The 19,664-nt window shown below is 31.3% G+C and overlaps 1 protein-coding gene across 1 annotated transcript in view; it reads left to right on the forward strand.

Annotated features, from left to right (window-relative positions):
• Positions 1-19,664, forward strand: part of LOC116427725 (sodium/potassium-transporting ATPase subunit beta-2) — a 28,302-nt gene that overhangs the window by 976 nt on the left and 7,662 nt on the right. Inside the window, exons 2-4 of the mRNA XM_031978426.2 lie at positions 5,640-5,900; positions 10,049-10,230; positions 12,952-13,225. Of these exons, the coding sequence (XP_031834286.1) occupies positions 5,640-5,900; positions 10,049-10,230; positions 12,952-13,225 (717 nt within the window). The remainder of the gene's footprint in view (positions 1-5,639; positions 5,901-10,048; positions 10,231-12,951; positions 13,226-19,664) is intronic.

Genomic DNA, 19,664 nt, shown 5'->3' on the forward strand with positions numbered 1-19,664 from the left:
TCGAAGACGTTTGCTTCGTAAAAGTATATCTTTCGCAGACACGCCGGGGAACATTTTTTCTCGTTACGCTCGATTTCTCGAAAAGGCAGGAAGTAGCTTTCGAGTTGGTGATAGGGACACGTCGAAGTGGAAGTGTTCCGTTTTATCCGAAGTTACGGATATCCTGTTCCGATATAATCGCTGTTCTTTAGTCTTTCCGTCAGATTCGTTCCTCTGCACGTCGGAATTTCAAGGTTCTGAATTCGTCCGTTGAAAAAAGTATACCATGGGGCGGCAACCCACAAAATTTCCATTGCCCTATTTTTATCTGTCGAGATGCGAGTCTGCGAAAGGAGGGGAATTCGACGAGGAACGAGCTCTCTGTGTTTCACACCGGAATCCCCGTTTTTCTTTCCACATTTTCATAATTGGACAAGATTCGTAACGTGACCGTTTAAGGCTGAAGACGTTTGTTTTTTTGTTTTTTTTTTTTTTTTATTTATTAAGGGGTGGAGTATGTTTAAGTAGCAGCACATCGCACGCTCGGAACGTTCGTTTCAATTTTATGATTCTGTAAGTTTTTAATTGCAGCGTGCTCTAATGAATTACGGTTTCCAGTGACCGATGTAACTCGCTGTTCCGTGACATTTACAAACGAATTCTTCCTAGTGTCCCCTGTTATGTAACGCAATTGCGGTAAGATTCGACCGATAAAGATCTATTGTTGCGGTATACATGGGAAAATCAATTGCAGCTTATATGATAATTAGTGTTACACAATACCGTACTGTCATCTATTGGTTATCGATTGATGGGCGGTTCTCAATTTTTATGATTACGCACAGAGCTTTATTAAAGAATTTATACACTCGAAGCTGTCGTTCATGCGAACTGAAAGTAACAGATTGGATAAAACTGAATATCGCATCAATTTTTTTACTATTAACATAATCGTACGTTTGTAAGACTTTGACTTTTTCCAATACATTGTGTCAAATTACAATATTTGGCGAGTTTACGCATTGATTAAGAAGAGACAAAGGTTATTGGATAACTCGAGAAACTGTCTTTTTTCCAAAAAATTGACAGCGTACTTATATTTGCGTTCTTATCAATACTATAACGTAGCAATGTTTCTTGGTAAAATGAAATCGCTTCAATTTTCTCGTAGATGCAAGCACGATCTGTAATAAAATTGTTGCACAGATCATCGGATCGCCTGTTAACTTTTATTTTCGAAATTACACGGATGTTACGTTTCTAGTAGAATTCCTTAGCATCCAAGAATTTTCTTCGTCAATCGAATTTGTATCGCGAACGTTTTCCTACGTCGAATACGTTTATTTTAATTCTCCCATTAATAAATCAAGGCATTGATTAAATTGTAGAAAGTCCAAGGACAAAAATATGTTTCTTCGCTTAAATTTTGAATTTTACTTCAAAGGGGTTTATAATGGAATGAAGATGATTCGAATATTTATTCCAAAGCTCGATACGTATCGCGGAAGACGCGAGTTTCGAAAGCCTTTTCTGTAAACTCGTCGATGTGTTTGTAAGTGTTCAAGTGTTTGAGAACGATAACAAAGGAATCCGTTCGATCTTGAATTATCGCGTTGACACGCTTAAAAACAGCTTATGCGTTTGCCTGTGCAAGCTGCATTCCTTACACGTTCTGCCGATTTCCCCTCATTCTCCCCTGAGGTTGATCGATTTCCACCGAAATCAATAGAATCCAACGGTCATGCCATTTCACTGAAATAGCCTGTTCCGATTTCAAGCGGTCCGCTTATTTGCGATTTGATCTTCTGTCAAAGTTCATTATCACTCTTCAAAACGAGTGTCACGAATTGGGAACTGATAACAAATTTCCCCTGACAGTTATCAGAAATTTCTTGAAACGTCCAGCCTCGCTACAGTCAGTCAAGAACTACTCAATTTTTTTCCAAGATGAACTTAGTTTCCCAAACTTTCTCGAATCTCTCGATAAGCTTTTAGAAGTTAGCGACGATTATTATTAAACTAGTTGTAACAAGTTATTAGTAACTCGAGTTTCATTAGTGTCTAAGAATAGCTCGTCCCAATCTTGCACGAGATTCTTTAAGGTTCCCCACTGAAATGTTCACTTTTGCTCTATTTATAAATGTATTGATCCGAAACAAGGTGGTTCGTCGTATATATATATATATAATAAAAAGGAATTCTTGCTTTCCGTGTTTCAAGCGAACGCATATGCGCGTGTCTTCGTTTCTCGCGGTCACTATGATTTTGTGGCAAAATCATTGGAACATTTGAAATGCCACTGGTACGTGGCCGTGAGGGAAGATTTCAATCGTGACAAGTAGTCGCATTCGAAATAAGGGAGACTTCGAGGCACGGTTCGAAGGAGATTCGGGCAATATGGACGTGGCTGGGAAATGTTTTGGATTAGAAAAGCAGATTCGGTTTTACTTTCGTTGAAACACAATACGTCAGTGCGGTTGCTGTAGTAACGTAACATTTTCACGGTTTTTTCGAGATATCGATCACGCCGTATGCGAAACGCGACGGCGCCACAAACTTAGAAGCCACCGTGGTTCTTTCGTGAAGTAGGTCGTTGATATTGTTGCGTCTGCGTTCGATTCTTTGTACAGGAAATGACACCCTCTGTGGCATCCATCGGTGCCTTTGCTATCTCGAAAACTGCCTGACTGCGTCACCGATTCAATAAGATTTTTTCTTCGACGTCCCGACGTCGATGAATTAAATCGCATCGGGAATTTTGTGGAGTGCCCGTTTTAAGGACGCCCAGATTCTATAGGCTCGCTTTATATGCATATAAATTGATTCTAAAGGAACAATTGTCTTTAACAAAAAGCATGACGAAAGTATCGGAATATTCAAAAAGTTTTTTCCGCTTTTTCATTTTGCATCCCCGTAATTTAGAAACTCTTTTCTTCTTCGATCGTAATGGTCTCTTGTTCGCGTATATAGTTCTTTTTTTTCAGTTTTCAACGGTATTTTTGTGAACGAATGAAAAAAAATGGAGCAACGATAACGTTAATAACGAATGCTTCGATTAAGTAACAGTAATTAAATTAGTTATACGAGGTTTTCGGTGGCGAAAAATGTGTATATTATTTTTTTATTTTAATCAATTTATTTAATTATAAATATATGTGTATAGTCTTGTAATAAGCTTCGATTTTATTTATTATTATAATTTTAGTTAATTACAAGTGAAATGTGATTAATAGATTGACAGTTTGTGTGAAATTCATTGTGGATTTATAAAATAATTTACGAAAGCAAGAGTCCAGTAAAAATTTGTTTTTTTTCATTAGGCATTCGATTATTACAGTAACATAAAAACTATTTGAATCAGGATGGTTATTTCATTTTTCTTTGCATATTAATGACGGCTATATGTTATACTATATATTAACGACATTATATCACAACGATGACTACCGTTTATACCAATTTCAAATTAAACAAATTAAAAATTGAGTAACATTATTTTCAAAATATTTTATAGTATCACAATTTTAAACAATTCTGAATACAATGTAACAAAGACATTACCTTTTAAAAAATTTCTCATTACTTATGCAATAAGCAATGAAATTGATTCTTTTTAATAATAAATACATTATTTTTTGATAAAATAGCGAAATAAAAATTACAAAATAATAGACACTGTTTTATTTTTACTTTGCACACTGTTATAATCGTTAGCAATTAGGTATTTCTCATACTTAATTAGATTTACATTTCTGTAGATTAATTTTCGAAAACGAGAATAGAAAAAAGTTCATCCGTTTCGTTAAGATTTATTATATTGATAATAAAATACAAATTTTATTGAAGCATATGGAAATTTTTATTTTATATCATCTTGTGCATTCGTATTTTCCTCAAGTATATAAATATTCTATTTTCCATTAATTGAAAATAAGTTGTAGCACGAATATTTCAAAGAACACGAAAATTTGGTTTGATGCAAATTTTCCGAATGAAAAATTGAAATGAGGGCGAAATTAATGCGCGAGAGTGAAAGAATCGATCGGACAGTCGGAAGAAATCTGATATCCTACAAGTCCTCTTCGAAAGAGGGTAAGACTTGTAGGGTTGGTTAGTTCAGACGAAGAGAGAACTAATCCAACAGCGCGGATATTTGTCTAATGTAGCGAGCCTCGCACACAGGGATCAATAACCTACTCTGGTTTTCTCGCGCTACCAGCCAGGTCGTAGCGTCAACACGATCCCCATATTTTTTTCCCCAGTTTCAGTTTTTTCTTCTCTGATAAATCCTTGTTTATAAATATTGGATTCTCCAAAGAAAATTTATTGCGTTTTAATGTGCAATTTCGTTTAATAAATATCATTTCGGTCCACCCATGTAATGTTTCAGGTGAATAAATTAGTGGGAAGAGAATAAATGACATTGCTAAATCAGGTTACTCTTCAGATTTTGGTTAGGATATTTTCGAAATGTTAAAGCAAAATGTAGAACACAGAGAATATTTGTGAATAAATTATATAGGAACTGAAATCTATAAAGTGTAGAAATATGAGAGTAACGAATTTCTTACCTAAAAATAATACTTTAGATTGAAGATAATTTTCAAAGTGAGGAGATTTTTTATTATTAACGCGTTTAATTTATTATTCTATTTTGATATTACGTAACTTAAGTAATAAGAATCAGTAATTTTAGAGTCCGAGGGGTATAATGCGATAAAATCAAGATGGGAAAAGGACTATTTCACTTCAAATGACATTTAATTTGAAATCAGCAAAAATGTACTATTTATTTAATTTAGAGCGTTGACTGGAATTCGCTATTAGGAATTTATCGAATTTTATGCAAGGCTATTTAATTTTAACTTAACACTTCTCTCCATTATATTCCAATCACTTATTTTTTTAATCGGTATTGTATAATATACATTCGATGATAATTCATCAATTATTGTAATTATACATGTTTTTTTGATAGGAAAGTTCTTTGTGGTATATGTTTGTGGTGCGTAAATGTCACTGATTCTTATAACAAACGCGTGGCATCGCTTGCAGAGTATCAATTCAGGTCAATTAGACCTTGAATCATAATTGTTACCATATTCTAGACTTCAGTTGCAACGCGTGCCCGTAAAAGAATTGTTCTGACAAAACAATGTTCTAACACATATTTTCTTACTGCTACTTGCTGAACTGTGTTTGACCTACTCGTTTCTCGTTGTAACCTGCACTCAATGAAGGTTTTCCGATCACCACGTCACAAAGATGATCGCTGTTGTTACCAAAATTTAGTTTTTACTAATATACGTTATAAATGGCTTTTTAGTCACGACAGATGCATATCATCTGCAGTACTGATTCAAAGTAAAATTTCTCTTTTATTTTTATTGTCAATAAACAGTAAACGAGAAGCTTTGCGATTCCCTTTCTGTATTTCCTTGTGCAAATGTTGTTTCTTTTTACTGTTATTTATAAGTGACTACTTAAGCTTTTAATCAGAGAAATGTTTCGATTTGTAAGCAGTTTAATATGTAAATTTAATTAAAGCTATTAGGAACAGAAGGAACGGAAAGTTTTAATGTTTTGCTATAATTTGAACCCTATTATTTCACTTTTACATTGTTTCAGAATACGAGTAACACGCTATATTTTCATTTCAGGGAAAATTTTGTTATTCTACATAATTTTCTATGCCGTACTTGCTGGTTTCTTCGGTGCTATGTTGGCCGTTTTCTATCAAACGTTAGACCCGAACGAACCGAAGTGGCAGCTGGATAGTTCTTTAATCGGAAGCAACCCTGGACTCGGTTTCAGGCCTATGCCTCCCGCGAGTAACGTCGAAAGTACTTTAATTTGGTACAAAGCTAGCGACGAAGGTAACTTCATACACTGGACCAAAGAATTGGACACCTTCCTCGCAGGTAAATCACGTTATCTTACGTTTCATTCATATGGCATTGCAGCAGTTACGTAATAGAGTAGGACTCCTTATTAGTACGATTGAAAAATCGTTGAAAAATAACTATGAAAGTGAGATTTTCCGTAAGAAACGAATACAAGCAGAGGATCAACTTAATATAAATTGGATCAGTGTCCAAAAGGTCAACTTTACGTGAAATTCGTAAACGTGAAACCCTATAATGCGGAATATTTTCATCGCGTTATAGGGAGTTCTACTGTGCAGTGTTGGACAGAAGAATGCTCGTGATGAAACGAAATTTGTTTCACACGAACTTTATTCAATTAATATCTTATTCCAATTGGATGATAATAAATTAATAAACTGTGTCCGAAGAAGAAACATTTTCTGTAGATTTTCATTTTCAAGAATAAATTTTAATTTGAACGAGACTCACGGGATGGAGATGCTTAATGTAAACAAACAATATTACCAATACAAACAGATGATTTTGTTTTGTGACAAAACTCAAAATTGTCGTTTGTATGTATAAATGAATATTACATGGCAATTTGTACAATAAATATTTTTCATTCTTATTCATAACGAAAAATGTTGCTTTTTTTGTAAGACAATTTCAGATGATGGTAATAATGAATCGACAAAAGTAATTTACAATCTTTTACATAATGATAATAGTAACGTGCCATCAGCAAACTTTAACAGAGCTCCAAGGAGAGTTGGTAATTTGGTTAAACATTATAACCTAAAATTTATCACAACCAGTAGAAACTGTACATAGAAAAATTAATTTTCTAATAAGATAATGTATATTTCAAAAGTAAAGTCTTAATTTTTATATAAATTAAAAAATCAAGCGGTTACTATAATTTCGTTGAGAATCTCTGAACTACTTTCGATGAACATATTTTTATTATGGTATACTTTCACAATAAATCTAGTCTAAACGTTAGTATTTTACCAAAAAGACTGTGAGTTATGATAGAGACTAAAAAATGCAAAATATAAATGTCGATAAAACACCTACTTTATATTTACACGGAAATGTGTAATACATGTGTCATAGGTGTTTCATGAATTCAGTCACGACATGGGTTTTGATTAGTTCTGCGTTAGGTTGCATAGCATTGCGATAAATACATTGTGTACATATGGAATAACAAACTTCATTAATACTTTAATTATTCTGCATTGTAAATTATAACGAAGGACATTTTCTCATTGTTAGATAGAAATGGTAACTGATACAAGAAGAGAATTCAGTATGATACAACGCGTGGTATACTTTTATGTGTAAGTGTGAAAATTGTAATTTTCCTATTGGATTCTCTCTTTGTATCGTTTAGCCTTTTAACTCTTTTTTTGCTTGGCATTCTATGTATCTACACTATAACAATGAGACAAAGTTCTTCGTTATAATTTACAGTGCATAATAATTAAAATTTTTATAAAATATGTTATTCCATGTGCATACCGGATGTTCATTGCACTGGTATGCATACTTAACATAGGACTAATCTAAACTTACGTCGTGATTGAATTCATACGCGGTTGAGCATGACAAATATAATTAACCTGAAAGCTACTTGGTCCTGGGAGAAAAACTTGTTATTATTACTCCTAGAAAGGTCATCGCTCTTTTCTCATAGATGTTTGCATAGCAAACATGTCGAACCTTTAACAATAAAGTGCTAAAAAATATTTTGCAAGAACTTCATCCTTTTTAAATCAGTTACTAATTACGGTGAAATTTGTGTCAAACGAACTCTGTTTCAATTGAGAAGTGTCAGACGTTTTGGTTAATTTATATTTCGAACGTTGTTTTAATGATTCTTGTCATTCTCTGTATAATGGTGTATAATTAGAGTTTTAAGAGTCTATGGAATAATATTTTCAATTTTCGTGATGCATGACACGTTTAGAAAACATTTCGGAGCTACATTTATTCAAAACGTTATCTGTTATTAATGTGGTTAGGAGAATATGCTGATAATGCTTGACCAAACAACTTGACACCGGAAAGGTATCAGAAGTGCGAACATTTTTTCTTAATTTTGGACAAAGTTTTTTTTATTTTATTGTGTTTTATACATTTGTAAGTTGACTACATGTCAAATGGTGTTAATTCGTGTTACAAAATCTTGCATTCGGTTTTTTTACTTGCTCCGAGTGAAGCACGAAATAAAATAATATTTGTCACATTGTAGTCAATGGCAAAAGTCCTATAATGGTCCAATGCATTAACACGTAACAGCGAAATAAATAATTCAATTAGGTAACGTCTACTCAGTTTAACGATGAGTAAGTAATTATCTTCTTTTAAACGCTAGTGTGAAACAAGGAAGAAATTTAGGTCATTAATATAAATTTTCAGGGTTACCATGTAACTGTTAAAGTGATCTCTTAATTGATTTTTTTAATTGGACAATATTATTTTGATATAGTAATAATATTTCTAATGTATAATTCTCACGATGAAATTAAATTATATTACAATCTAGTTTTATGATTAAAGTTATCATTAAACTTACACATTTCTAATTATATGTGTGCTTATTTTGTTATTTTCCACCGAAGAAAGCAACTAAGAAAAATGATAATTCATATATTTCTACGACGATTTTGGTATATTTTTATTTGACCTGATTTGTTCGATTCTAAGAAGATTAAACTAATGTATTTATTAAGGGAATCCGTATAATTTATAATTTAAGTAATAGGTGTGAATATATAAAGTGACATTATATCTATAGGTATATTGAGATGCTAATATTAACCGATAAGCGCGAAAATCTACTTTGTTCTAACCAAGGAGTTACGTCAGGAGAGTGTTAAATCTGGTCAAGGTGACATCAATCTTCGGATCAGTATTAAAATGTCTTTCACTCGAGATGTCCTTAAACAATACTGTTTTTCTCTTGAATTACTTCAAAATAAATGTTTCTCTGAATTGAATTTATTTTTTATATCAATTCCGAATCTAAAATAATTACTTCAGCCTATTTTGAGGGCAAATCAGTCTTTTTCGTGCCAGTTGTTGTGACTTTTGAAAGCAGAGAATCAATTTGGTTATATTGTTTTCTAGACCGCAAAAGATATTTTCGAAACGAACTTTCAACGTTGTTAGATTTTTTAAAATATTTGAATTGAAACATTTATTTACGAAAAACCATTTTCTTACACAAGAACGATATAAAAGTGAAAAGAAAATGTACCGAACATTTCGTAAATATAACACGCGTGGTATCTCATTTAAAGCGAGTCATTCAAATATTTTTTTCAGTGGTGATGGTACAAAAAGTATTTCATATCCTATTTGAATGGCACCAAAGGATGAATGGATAACAAAGAATATCTTTCGCTTTTCCTTTTGGCATTCTTACTGTACAGATACCTATGCTCTAAATGGTACACGTCGTCACATGATTAAAAAGTGTCTGGAATTCCTTTCTTGTATGGGCAAAAATGGCACCATTGCTATTTATGTATATTATATTTTATTTGCTTTCTAAGAACGGTTATGAAGCTATAAACTACTTACCCATGCAGAAAGTTTAATCATAATTGACCAGGAAGAGCTTAAATGTGATCTCTTTAATACTGCTTACGGTTAAAAAAACAATCGTATTTGTGAAAAGGGGTTGACTTGGAAATGGAAATGGAAATGTTCTATGAAAACGTAGCTACGTAAATAGTAATAATGTTGCTAATTTTTGTATAATAAAGGAATTTCAGGAAATTTTTAACAGTTGTATATTATTTGAACGAAATTGACTGAATCGAAATTTTACTTCAATTTTTTGTATTATTTATCATACCTAGCCAATGTATTGTTTTTAACTTATAAAATAATGCATTTATTCAAATTCAATTTGAATGTTAACTTCATATAAGTCGGAAAATGTCAAAATAACAATTACAATACTTATACAATGCGCAAGAATTACATCACCGATAATGGTTAAATAAACGCTGCTCCGATTATTTAACAATACATTTTATTCCTTTTTACTAATTAAGCCTTTTTGCATTGTAACGGAAATAACATTTAGTTGGATCATTGCGTTTTGTTTGTATAAATCATGTCCGAAATAAGATTCAACGTTGAATGGATTTATCATTTAAGGAGTTTATTTCGAATTTCTTTAGAGTATCATAAATCTCCGACCTTTACAAATGGCACTAAGAGGAGGGTGGCTTGCGACTACTGGAAACCACCAGCGACAGGTAGAGTCTGTGACGTAGACATGTCGTCGTGGGGACAGTGCACGAAAGAAAACAAATATGGCTATAATAAATCGGCTCCTTGCATTTTCTTGAAGCTGAACAAGGTACGTTTCATTTTACCGAGATCACTTTTCATCGACTGATTTTCTGCTGTATTGTTTTTATTTGAGGATTTTTTAAAGTTCTATGACGATTACTAATATATTCATTAAATTGAATATTTTAAAGGGAACATATTGAAACGATATCTACCAGTTTTAATAAAATAAAGAAGAAGAAATTTTAATAGAAATATTTCACACACATTATTTTATTGGCTATTATTTATATTGAAAGAGTGAACACAGCCTTCCAAGTTGCAGATGAAGAATATATCTCGTAAAAAATCTTGGAGCCTAGCAAAAATAGAGGAACGTTATGCATGGCAAAATTATGTTTAAATAAGGAATCCAAGTTGATTCTAGAAAGTTCCATTTGTTTAATTAATAAGCAATATTTTGTTTAACCTGTCTAGCTCAATGTTAAATTATTTTTGTATGTATTTATACCTGGAAGGTACTACTTTCTGCTAAAGTATCATCAAAATTAGTGGATGTAATTTAGATATGTTTCCTTGTAAATTATTTATAATATTAATATCATTCAGTTTTTCCTAGCGTCGACTTTGATGTGTTCCGTTAATACGGAGAAAAGAAAAAAAACATTTTATTGTTATGCTTTTCTCGCTGTTACAAACATTGTTTTTAATCTAATTGAATTTTGCAGTGAAAAATTTAAACCTTTAAAGTAAATGGCACGATTTGGAATTTTAATTATAATTAAACATTTTTTTTAATTACTATTAAGCATAATTTAGAATACTAAAAACGTAACTATATATTAATAAACTATTTACACATTTACAGAAAATGTTATTAAATAAAGTCCCTCAATACTTACTAAAAACGATTATAGCCTTTAATTTTTAATTTTTAAACAGATACGCAATCTATTAATTGGATTTCAACGCATTTATCTTGAACTCATCAGTGGCTATCTTATGATGAGTTTAATTATAAGTGTATATCACTTCTATCCATAACTACATGTACTAATAGTTTTACTCACACACTTTTGTAAATGTATATAAAACAACAATTGGAAAACATATACACTTTATAATAATTATTTTAGATCAGCGAATCTTATCATCAATCTAACAACATTTATTCGCGTTTTCCACAATTATATTATGGAAATAATAGAATACAGTCTCACGTACAACAAATCACGTAACCAACAAAATTCTAAACTTCTGAACATTTTCACACATCGTTAACATTACGTTGTGACAAATATTTATGAAAATAAGTATTTCTCAAGTCCTTCATGCGTAACCAACATGTCAAAATAAACTTTCTTTTGTCGTTCCATGTTTAAAAAAATAAAATCAGAATATTATTGTATAATTACGTCAAAATATTATTATAATATAATTTACATTCAAAATATACATTGTACCTGAATATAAAAATAAAAGTGTGAATGCATACAATAACGTTGACCTTGCGAAGTTAGAATGGAATACACAGTAGAGTTTCATTTATCGAGAGTCCGTTTATCCAAATTTTTCATGATACCCAGTTTAACGAACATGACACTGACTTGTTATTATCTGAAGCCGGACCTCGTATCTTTGCCCTGCATCTAGGCGTCAAAATAAAAGACAACGAATTTAAATTAAATATTCTCAATATAAACATGAACATTAATTTATATTACACAAACAAATAAACGATAGTGGACAGATGAATCGGAAACTCCAAGAATGTATTTATTGAAGCTTCAGTTGATTGACAATTCAGTTTGCGTATTGCCGAATCAATTTCTTTAATCTCTTCAAGGATACTGGCACATATGTGTACATTTGATTTTAGTTTAACATTAACGTCCATCGAACGGAAATTTGTCTTTTTTTTTTACCTCCGTCCGTCTTTGTATTGTTCGACCCGTGTCAGTTTGAACAAAATAAACTGTAGTCAGACGGAAATTAAAATCATCTTTGTCTGCTCTCAAAAGGAATTCGGCCCTGAAGAGGTTAATAACTTTTCAGAGAAGCATCTACTATGTTTTTAATAATCGCAAAAAGAAAAAATCAGGAGTGGATCATTCTGATCCGTTCTATAGTCTAGTGTTAATCACTCACTTAATAATATCATGTTGTACACCTATAGGTTAAGACAAATGGAGTTCTATTGTAACAATGAGGTATTATTATCCTCTTACTCTATGATTTCTGTAATAACTTCTTAATAATCTACAGTAATTTTAAACGTCAGAACATTGGTAACAGAAACAAAATATTGGATTGATGCAAACATTTTGAAGTTTTTTGTACATGGTTAACAAAAAAATTGTTTTCTTTGAAACAAATAACATCTGTTTTCATACTATTATAACGTCTATAGGGGACACTTCTTTCTTCGTTTTTACTCAGTTTTGGTTTAGTCAGCGAACAGTTGAGCTACTGAACTAAATCTAAAAACTCGAAACTTCAAAACTTTTGCATCAACCCAATATCTAATCTCAGCGTGAGAAGGAAAGCCTGTCTCGATATTATAAAGCAAGCAGTTAATGATTGTTCGAAAATTGTCTTAACAAATGGACGTCACAACATTGCAACCAAAAAGTCATATTTCAGTGAAGTTACAGAAAGTAGTTCCAAATATTATAATAAAGGACAATCTGACACTCAGGCGTGACGCCATTGTTGTTGCGTTCGGGTCTAATCTTAAGTTGAGCAAACAACAGGAAGTTATGGTGCATATCAGTAATTCTAATTGCAGATTTTCGGCTGGATGCCAGAATTCTATAACGATACGAAAGCGCTGCCAAGCACTATGCCAGCCGATCTTCGGGAACACATCAAGCAGGAGGAAACCGCGAATAGGTTGGATACCGTTTGGGTATCGTGCGCTGGCGAAAACCCAGCTGATATTGAGAATATGGGAGCAATTCAATACATTCCACGCCGTGGCTTCCCTGGCTACTACTTCCCCTTCACAAACACCCCAGGATACCTGAGCCCTCTCGTAGCTGTTTTCTTCGAAAAACCTAAATGTAAGAAAACTCACTTGTTCTGTTCACGATGAAAATTTACCGTTTGCCTTGTTTCTTACCACTAAAACTATATTACATTTTCTACATTACATTGACTTTTTGAAATTCCTGCATAGAAACTCCAACAGTGCATCTATTCAGGCTTCACTTGATTTTCAATTCAGTTTGCGCATTGCTACATCAATTTCTCTAATAATTTCTCAGAGAAACATCTGTTATCTTTTTAATAATTGCAAAAGCAAGAAATCAGGGATAGGTCATTTTGAGCCGTCTGGTAGTTTTAGTGTTAATACCTTCCATACCACCGTAAATTTCAGTTATATTTTGCTTATAAAGTCTAACAAGTTTTTAAATAATATATTGAGTTATATTGAAGTTTTTGATAACTTTTGTATATTTTAATATCATTTCCTTACGTTTCCACTGCTTTGTAAGGTGTATGCTATCTGTGGCCACGTGCCTCGTCAAAATATTTTCTTGCAAAAATTACCATGTACCATATGTGGTACACGCGGCACTAAACCTGGTAACACTAGACCTATCACACCTGTCAAAATGACAGGTCTCGTTTTTCTTATTTCACAGTTGTCGATATCTCAAACGTGTTAACTCTTTGCGGACAAGACTGTCTTAAACTTTTAATATTTCTTTCCATAAACAACTGAATCATGCATCAAAGTCTTAAGTACCGAAAGAAGGAAAACCACATGGCAGTCTCTCGTTATTTGAATAATTAAATCATTCATTTGGGGCTTTTGATTTTAAATATCGAAGTTCGGCATCGTTATTACGACAGCATTCGACTGCAAAAGTTTAATATCCAGAATGATTTTAAAAATATAGTTTCACTTGAATACTATAACGAATATACGAAGAAACCGAAAAAAATCTATTGTTACAATTTTTATAGGAATTACATATAATCGTATTAAATGTTCGGTAGTTCTAGTGTTAACACTTTACCTACCGACGTACTGGAATAAAAACACGTTGCTAATACTAGCGACGTATTATTTTGATTCATTATAGCAGGAAATAACTGCAACACATTTGGTACTTATGAAGAACTTGTTATACGGTCAACCAACATGCGAACAATAACATTATTTGCACAATGTTAGTTTATTCGATATGCAAAAAAATTCCGGTCGACAACTATAGGCATTGAAAATCCGATTTTTCAGATTCCGGCAGCTAAAGTGTTAACACGTTCTCTGTCTAGGCCTAATGACCCATTACATATTACATGTTCATTGAAAAACAGTAAAATTTTGTTACAATATCGCAGTAAAGTACTTGAACATATTGTGTCGTTCTCTCGCGTTCAGTGAATTGTTAACCCTTTGCGGTCGTAAGGCGAACTGTGCCCGACTCAACTCTTCCACCCTTCTGGTCATATAAAATGAAAATAATGAAAATATAAAATTATAAATTATAATTAAAATTGAAAGGATTCAAATACTTGTTATTAAAATAATGTATGTGAAGTAAAGATCTATTATTGTATTGAATTTGTATAAAATTAATACGATCGCAAAGGTTTAGTTTACCGGAACTAGGCGTCCACTTCATGCTCTAGTTGCATAGAAATGTGCATTTGAATCACGTACGATACACGAACAAGTTTTTTGTCGAATGATCACCTACGATTTCTGGACAGTGAACGTGTTAACCCTTAGAGGTAGGACATTTTTGACGACCTGATGAGCGGTGATATCTTGAACCATACAAATTATCAATTTTTTTAGGTATTCTTTCAAACGTATTTCCAAAATATATGTCAATCTTGTTATTTAGTCTGGTAATCAGTTGGAAATATAAGGTAGTTGTAGATAGGTGAAAAATACAATGAGGTCTTTACAAGTCTGGGCGAAAGTCGATCCAAGTGGATCGTCGTTGATATGTAAAATATGACTTCACAAAAAATATGTCTGTTTGTTTGAAGTAGTTACTTTATAACACATTTTCGGTGAAAAAATTCACCTGTTAGCGTAAGGACCTTTCTTTCATAGATAGTTTCTAACAATGTTAGAACAAGGTATTTAATATGATGTTGTTTGGTCTCGAGTAAATACGATCAGTGAAAATTCCTTAGTTCTACATGACATTGATACGTAACTTTATATAAAATAAAATATATATTTATTAGGTGCAAAATTTGCATGTCAACATGATAGACCTGTAACACTACAAACTTATCTAATATTATTTTCAGAAGTTACAAATGTTGCAAATTATTTTGACTTTACGTACATCATACAAAATAATATTTCTATTAATGAAATATAAATATATTTCTGGAGAACATTAACTTTATTAACTTTCTTCTTTGAAGCCATCCTGTGATTAGTTTTGAATGTTGAATAATCGGAATGAGAGGTGCCTCCAAAAATTCTACATATTATACTACTCCAGATGCGTTTTTATTTATAGCATTATTGTCTGCTTTGCTGAAATCACACCAGTAAAATTTAAAATCGTTTGGTCTGTCTATATTATACATTCTTTTGTGAATTTGTTTCTTTTAATAAATATTAGTCTCCTCTCTTTATATTGTAGTGGTAAAACGGGGGGTAGGAGGGGTTTCAAAATTTTGTAATTTACGAAGTGTTTACTACTTTGTAAAACTGATTGCATACGCTTTTTCCTAACCTGTATTTTCTTATTTAATAATTTATAGGAGAGCACATTAAGAATCAAATATATTAACTTAAAAATGTTTTTTACTTTATCAGGATATATTATTTACTTTTTAATCGCATACTATGGTTACGCAGTTTAAAACAAAAGAAAAATAACTGAAAATATGATAATTTCATTCGAATTTTGTAGTATGTTATCAAATATTCTCTAATAATCAAATTAAAATACAAAACTAGAAATTCTACTGAAGAAACCAATTAAAATCGGAGGAATGATTCAATTAATAACAATAAAAACAAAAAAATTTGTAGTGCAAAAATGAAAGTTTTGCCGGTTGTATTTAATAGTTTGTCTAAATTATTCTCAAATTGATTCAATAAGCAATTTTACTTTAGTATTACAATACATTACAAGTAGCAGATTACAGAGCTTCTCATAAAATGTTTTACTATTCAAAGTTTCTTTAAGAAGATAAAATCACAATGTGATAGCTATAACGTTGCACAAAGGAAGGTGTTAACATGCAACAAACTAATAGCTTAATGAGCTTAGAATGGTTTCCAAGATGACCTTGGTAGGATTTTCTTTTTATCATATTTAGATCATCCTTCAAACTTTTCGTGCCATTAGACAATCTGTGAAACTACATAAATTCCTCTTGATTATTTGTGTGTACTTTTAACACTGGTAGAAATAATTTTTCATATTAATAAATGCTGTTCGACTATAAATTTTTTTTATAAAGAAGTGGGAAAATATATACACATAATTGTAGACAAACGGGAATGAAACATGTAATTACTTTCATCCTTCAGATAATAATTTGTTGATAATTAACAACTTGTGAAAAAGTAACAGTAGTTTAAAATACACTTAATGAATGATAATAAATTATCACTGTTAATAATGTATTCGATCTGAATAACAACTACCAGTATTTTTTTTATAAAAAAATCAAATTTATACTAACATGATATATTACTAGTATGATAATTAAATTTATTTTTAAATGAACGAACGGTGCTGCAATATTCAACTTCATTTATATTTCAAGAATTGACATATATAATTTAATTATTAAACGGATTATGAATTTGTACAATCTTGTTTTAAGCAATTAAGTAAAGTATTTATCACTTTAAAAACCATCTTTACACATTATTTTGCCTTTTTATTCTGTGTTTTTATCGATAAAATATTTATGTCGATATTAATACTTTTTATAAAAATGACAAATAATATTTTCAAAACCAAGTCGTCAAAACCGTTGAACCAATAACATTCGTAAATTATTAAATTAATTCACACGCATAATAACTAGATTTGTCCGCTGCACGTTCAAAAACCCAAAATAACGACCGTTTACAAAGTATTGATATTTTATTCAAATATAGACGACTCATTTATTACATTTCTTTTATGATAAACGAAATTATTTATATGCCCAACACGCAAGTAATTTTAATTTTGCCTGAAGTGAAATTTAATTTTGAAATCACATTACAAATTTACTCACTAAATTTTCATAATTAAGTTTACAGAAGCTGATAGATCGATTTTTAACACTATTTCTACCGGAGGTGTCGAAAGACACCTTTTGAAATTTTAACTTAAAATTATTTATTCTCCGTCTAATCATTTGTCCTCAATGGAATTTTGGGCATTTCCTATCGTTATTAGAAAAGCCAAAAAGTCAATGCAGAATATATAACTAAACTTGGAAAATAATTGTAAGTTAAAGTTTCAAAGGGTGTCTTTTGACATCTTCGGTAGAAATAGTGTTAAATAAATGTGTTTACTATTGAATGCAATTTATCTAACATGACTATTCATCACTTACTATTTCTACTTGTCATACAAAATATTTGGTAGTCAGTCAGCAAAAATTTAAGGATGATGTTTCGTGATAATATTAACCGAAGAATAACAGTAAAAACATGTGGTTTCAGCTTTGTGTGATTAGCAATTAAAAATCTGCCTGAAGAGCAATAACTCAACCAACAAAGGTGTATGCTGGGTAAATCATGGAGATTGTGCGATAGCCACATACGAATTATAATATATGCTTACCTCGAAATTGCTATTCAGAGTCCCAAGTATATTTTTTAAAAATTTGCAAACAAATTGTTGTATGATATTAAATCTGCATATTCATTAAAATCTGTAGATATAAATTCATTCATTGCATTTCAAAAACATTTTAATACTTTCTTCCATTAATTTAGCAATTACAAGCAAAAGTTGTAAAAAGTGATACAAGGTTACTTCCTTGCAACGAATGAAAAATACTAAATTTGAACATTTATTTATCAACTTATTCAAGTATATTTACAGTTTCTAATGTTTTCGAATGTGATATCTTTTTAAATATTTGCTCAGTACTGTTCGGGGTTCTTTATTCAGTCTTAGCAACCTAGACTTGGTTCAAAACATACAGTGATAATTGATATTATAACTGATATTTCTAGAAATAAAGACATATTGCCCTCATATAACTGTATATAACGAGACCATGTAAAAATATTCATGTTAGCACAGTTAATAATTCTAACTGTCAAAGTGAATGTGTATACAATACTAGAGCAATTAGTGTTCCGTGTGGAGTGAGTTAATAGTCGCCGTATAGAAGCTTCAAACAGAGAAAACGAGCATCATTTCAATTTTCAAACTTGCTTACATCAATAATTTATTGTATCTATAAAAATGTACGTTCGTATTTATCAAAACCGTAAATTATCATTGTACTTTTAATTCATTGTAATCGTTGACTCGTTCTCCTTGCATTGTGTAACTTTGGTCTGATCGTATAATTATTTTAGCCATTCTATTTCTATCCTCTTTAAAAGAATATTTTAGAGATTATATGAAAATAAATTATTATAGAAATTAAACAAATGCGCTTTCAAAGGAAATAAAAGTTTAGTTTGCAATTTAAAAAAAAATTATATATATATATATATGTGCTACTGTTCTTTTGGAAACCTATGTACATACATATGTATCATTTAGTAGTATGCTTTTCTGTGCGACTTCTTTCCTAAGCCTGTAAACTGCACTCAATAAGCTTATCGACATTGTTATTATACTCTTCCCCCATTCCTTCGGGAATCCTTTCAATCACCCTATGGTATTATTTTCACTGTAGATCCAAGCCTCGTTCGGTATTCTATCTTCTTTATTATATTTTTTCTATTTAGTCTGTTTATTCATTTTTTTATTCTTCTATCCGTAATCTTTTCTTCGACATTTTACGTATTCTTCATGTTTTTCTATCTATCTTCTTCATCTATCTTCCTATCTATCTACTATCTACTATCTATCTACATCTACAAACAAATTTGTAATATTGATTAGTAAATTAGACTTTTCTGAAAAATTGTTACTTGGTAATTTGCAAGATATTTTATCAATTTTTTGCAAAAAACATTTGTAATGTGCATCATAATTATGCCATATACATACGAGTACAATTTTAACTTTTCAAATGTTTCAACATTCAATCGTACAACTCGCGTAAAATAATAAATGAGGGCTAGAAATTATAAATATTTGAAAATCAGGACATTCAAGTAGTTTCAGAAATACATCTTGGTGACATCGGGCCATAAAACCACAAGTAGAGAGAACATTAGTTACAATTAGGGACATTGCATTAGCACATTAGAAGTTCTAGAGTAGCACTCTAGAACGCTCGAGTCCACGAATTCAACACTCAGCCTTGAAGCTTTGAAAATTCGAACTGTATTTTGGGAGCCTTCAACGATCGAGTCGTTATACTTCGAAGTTGCTATCATAT

This window comes from Nomia melanderi, chromosome 11 (assembly GCF_051020985.1).
Source record: "Nomia melanderi isolate GNS246 chromosome 11, iyNomMela1, whole genome shotgun sequence".
NCBI classification, from domain to species: Eukaryota; Metazoa; Arthropoda; class Insecta; order Hymenoptera; family Halictidae; genus Nomia; species Nomia melanderi.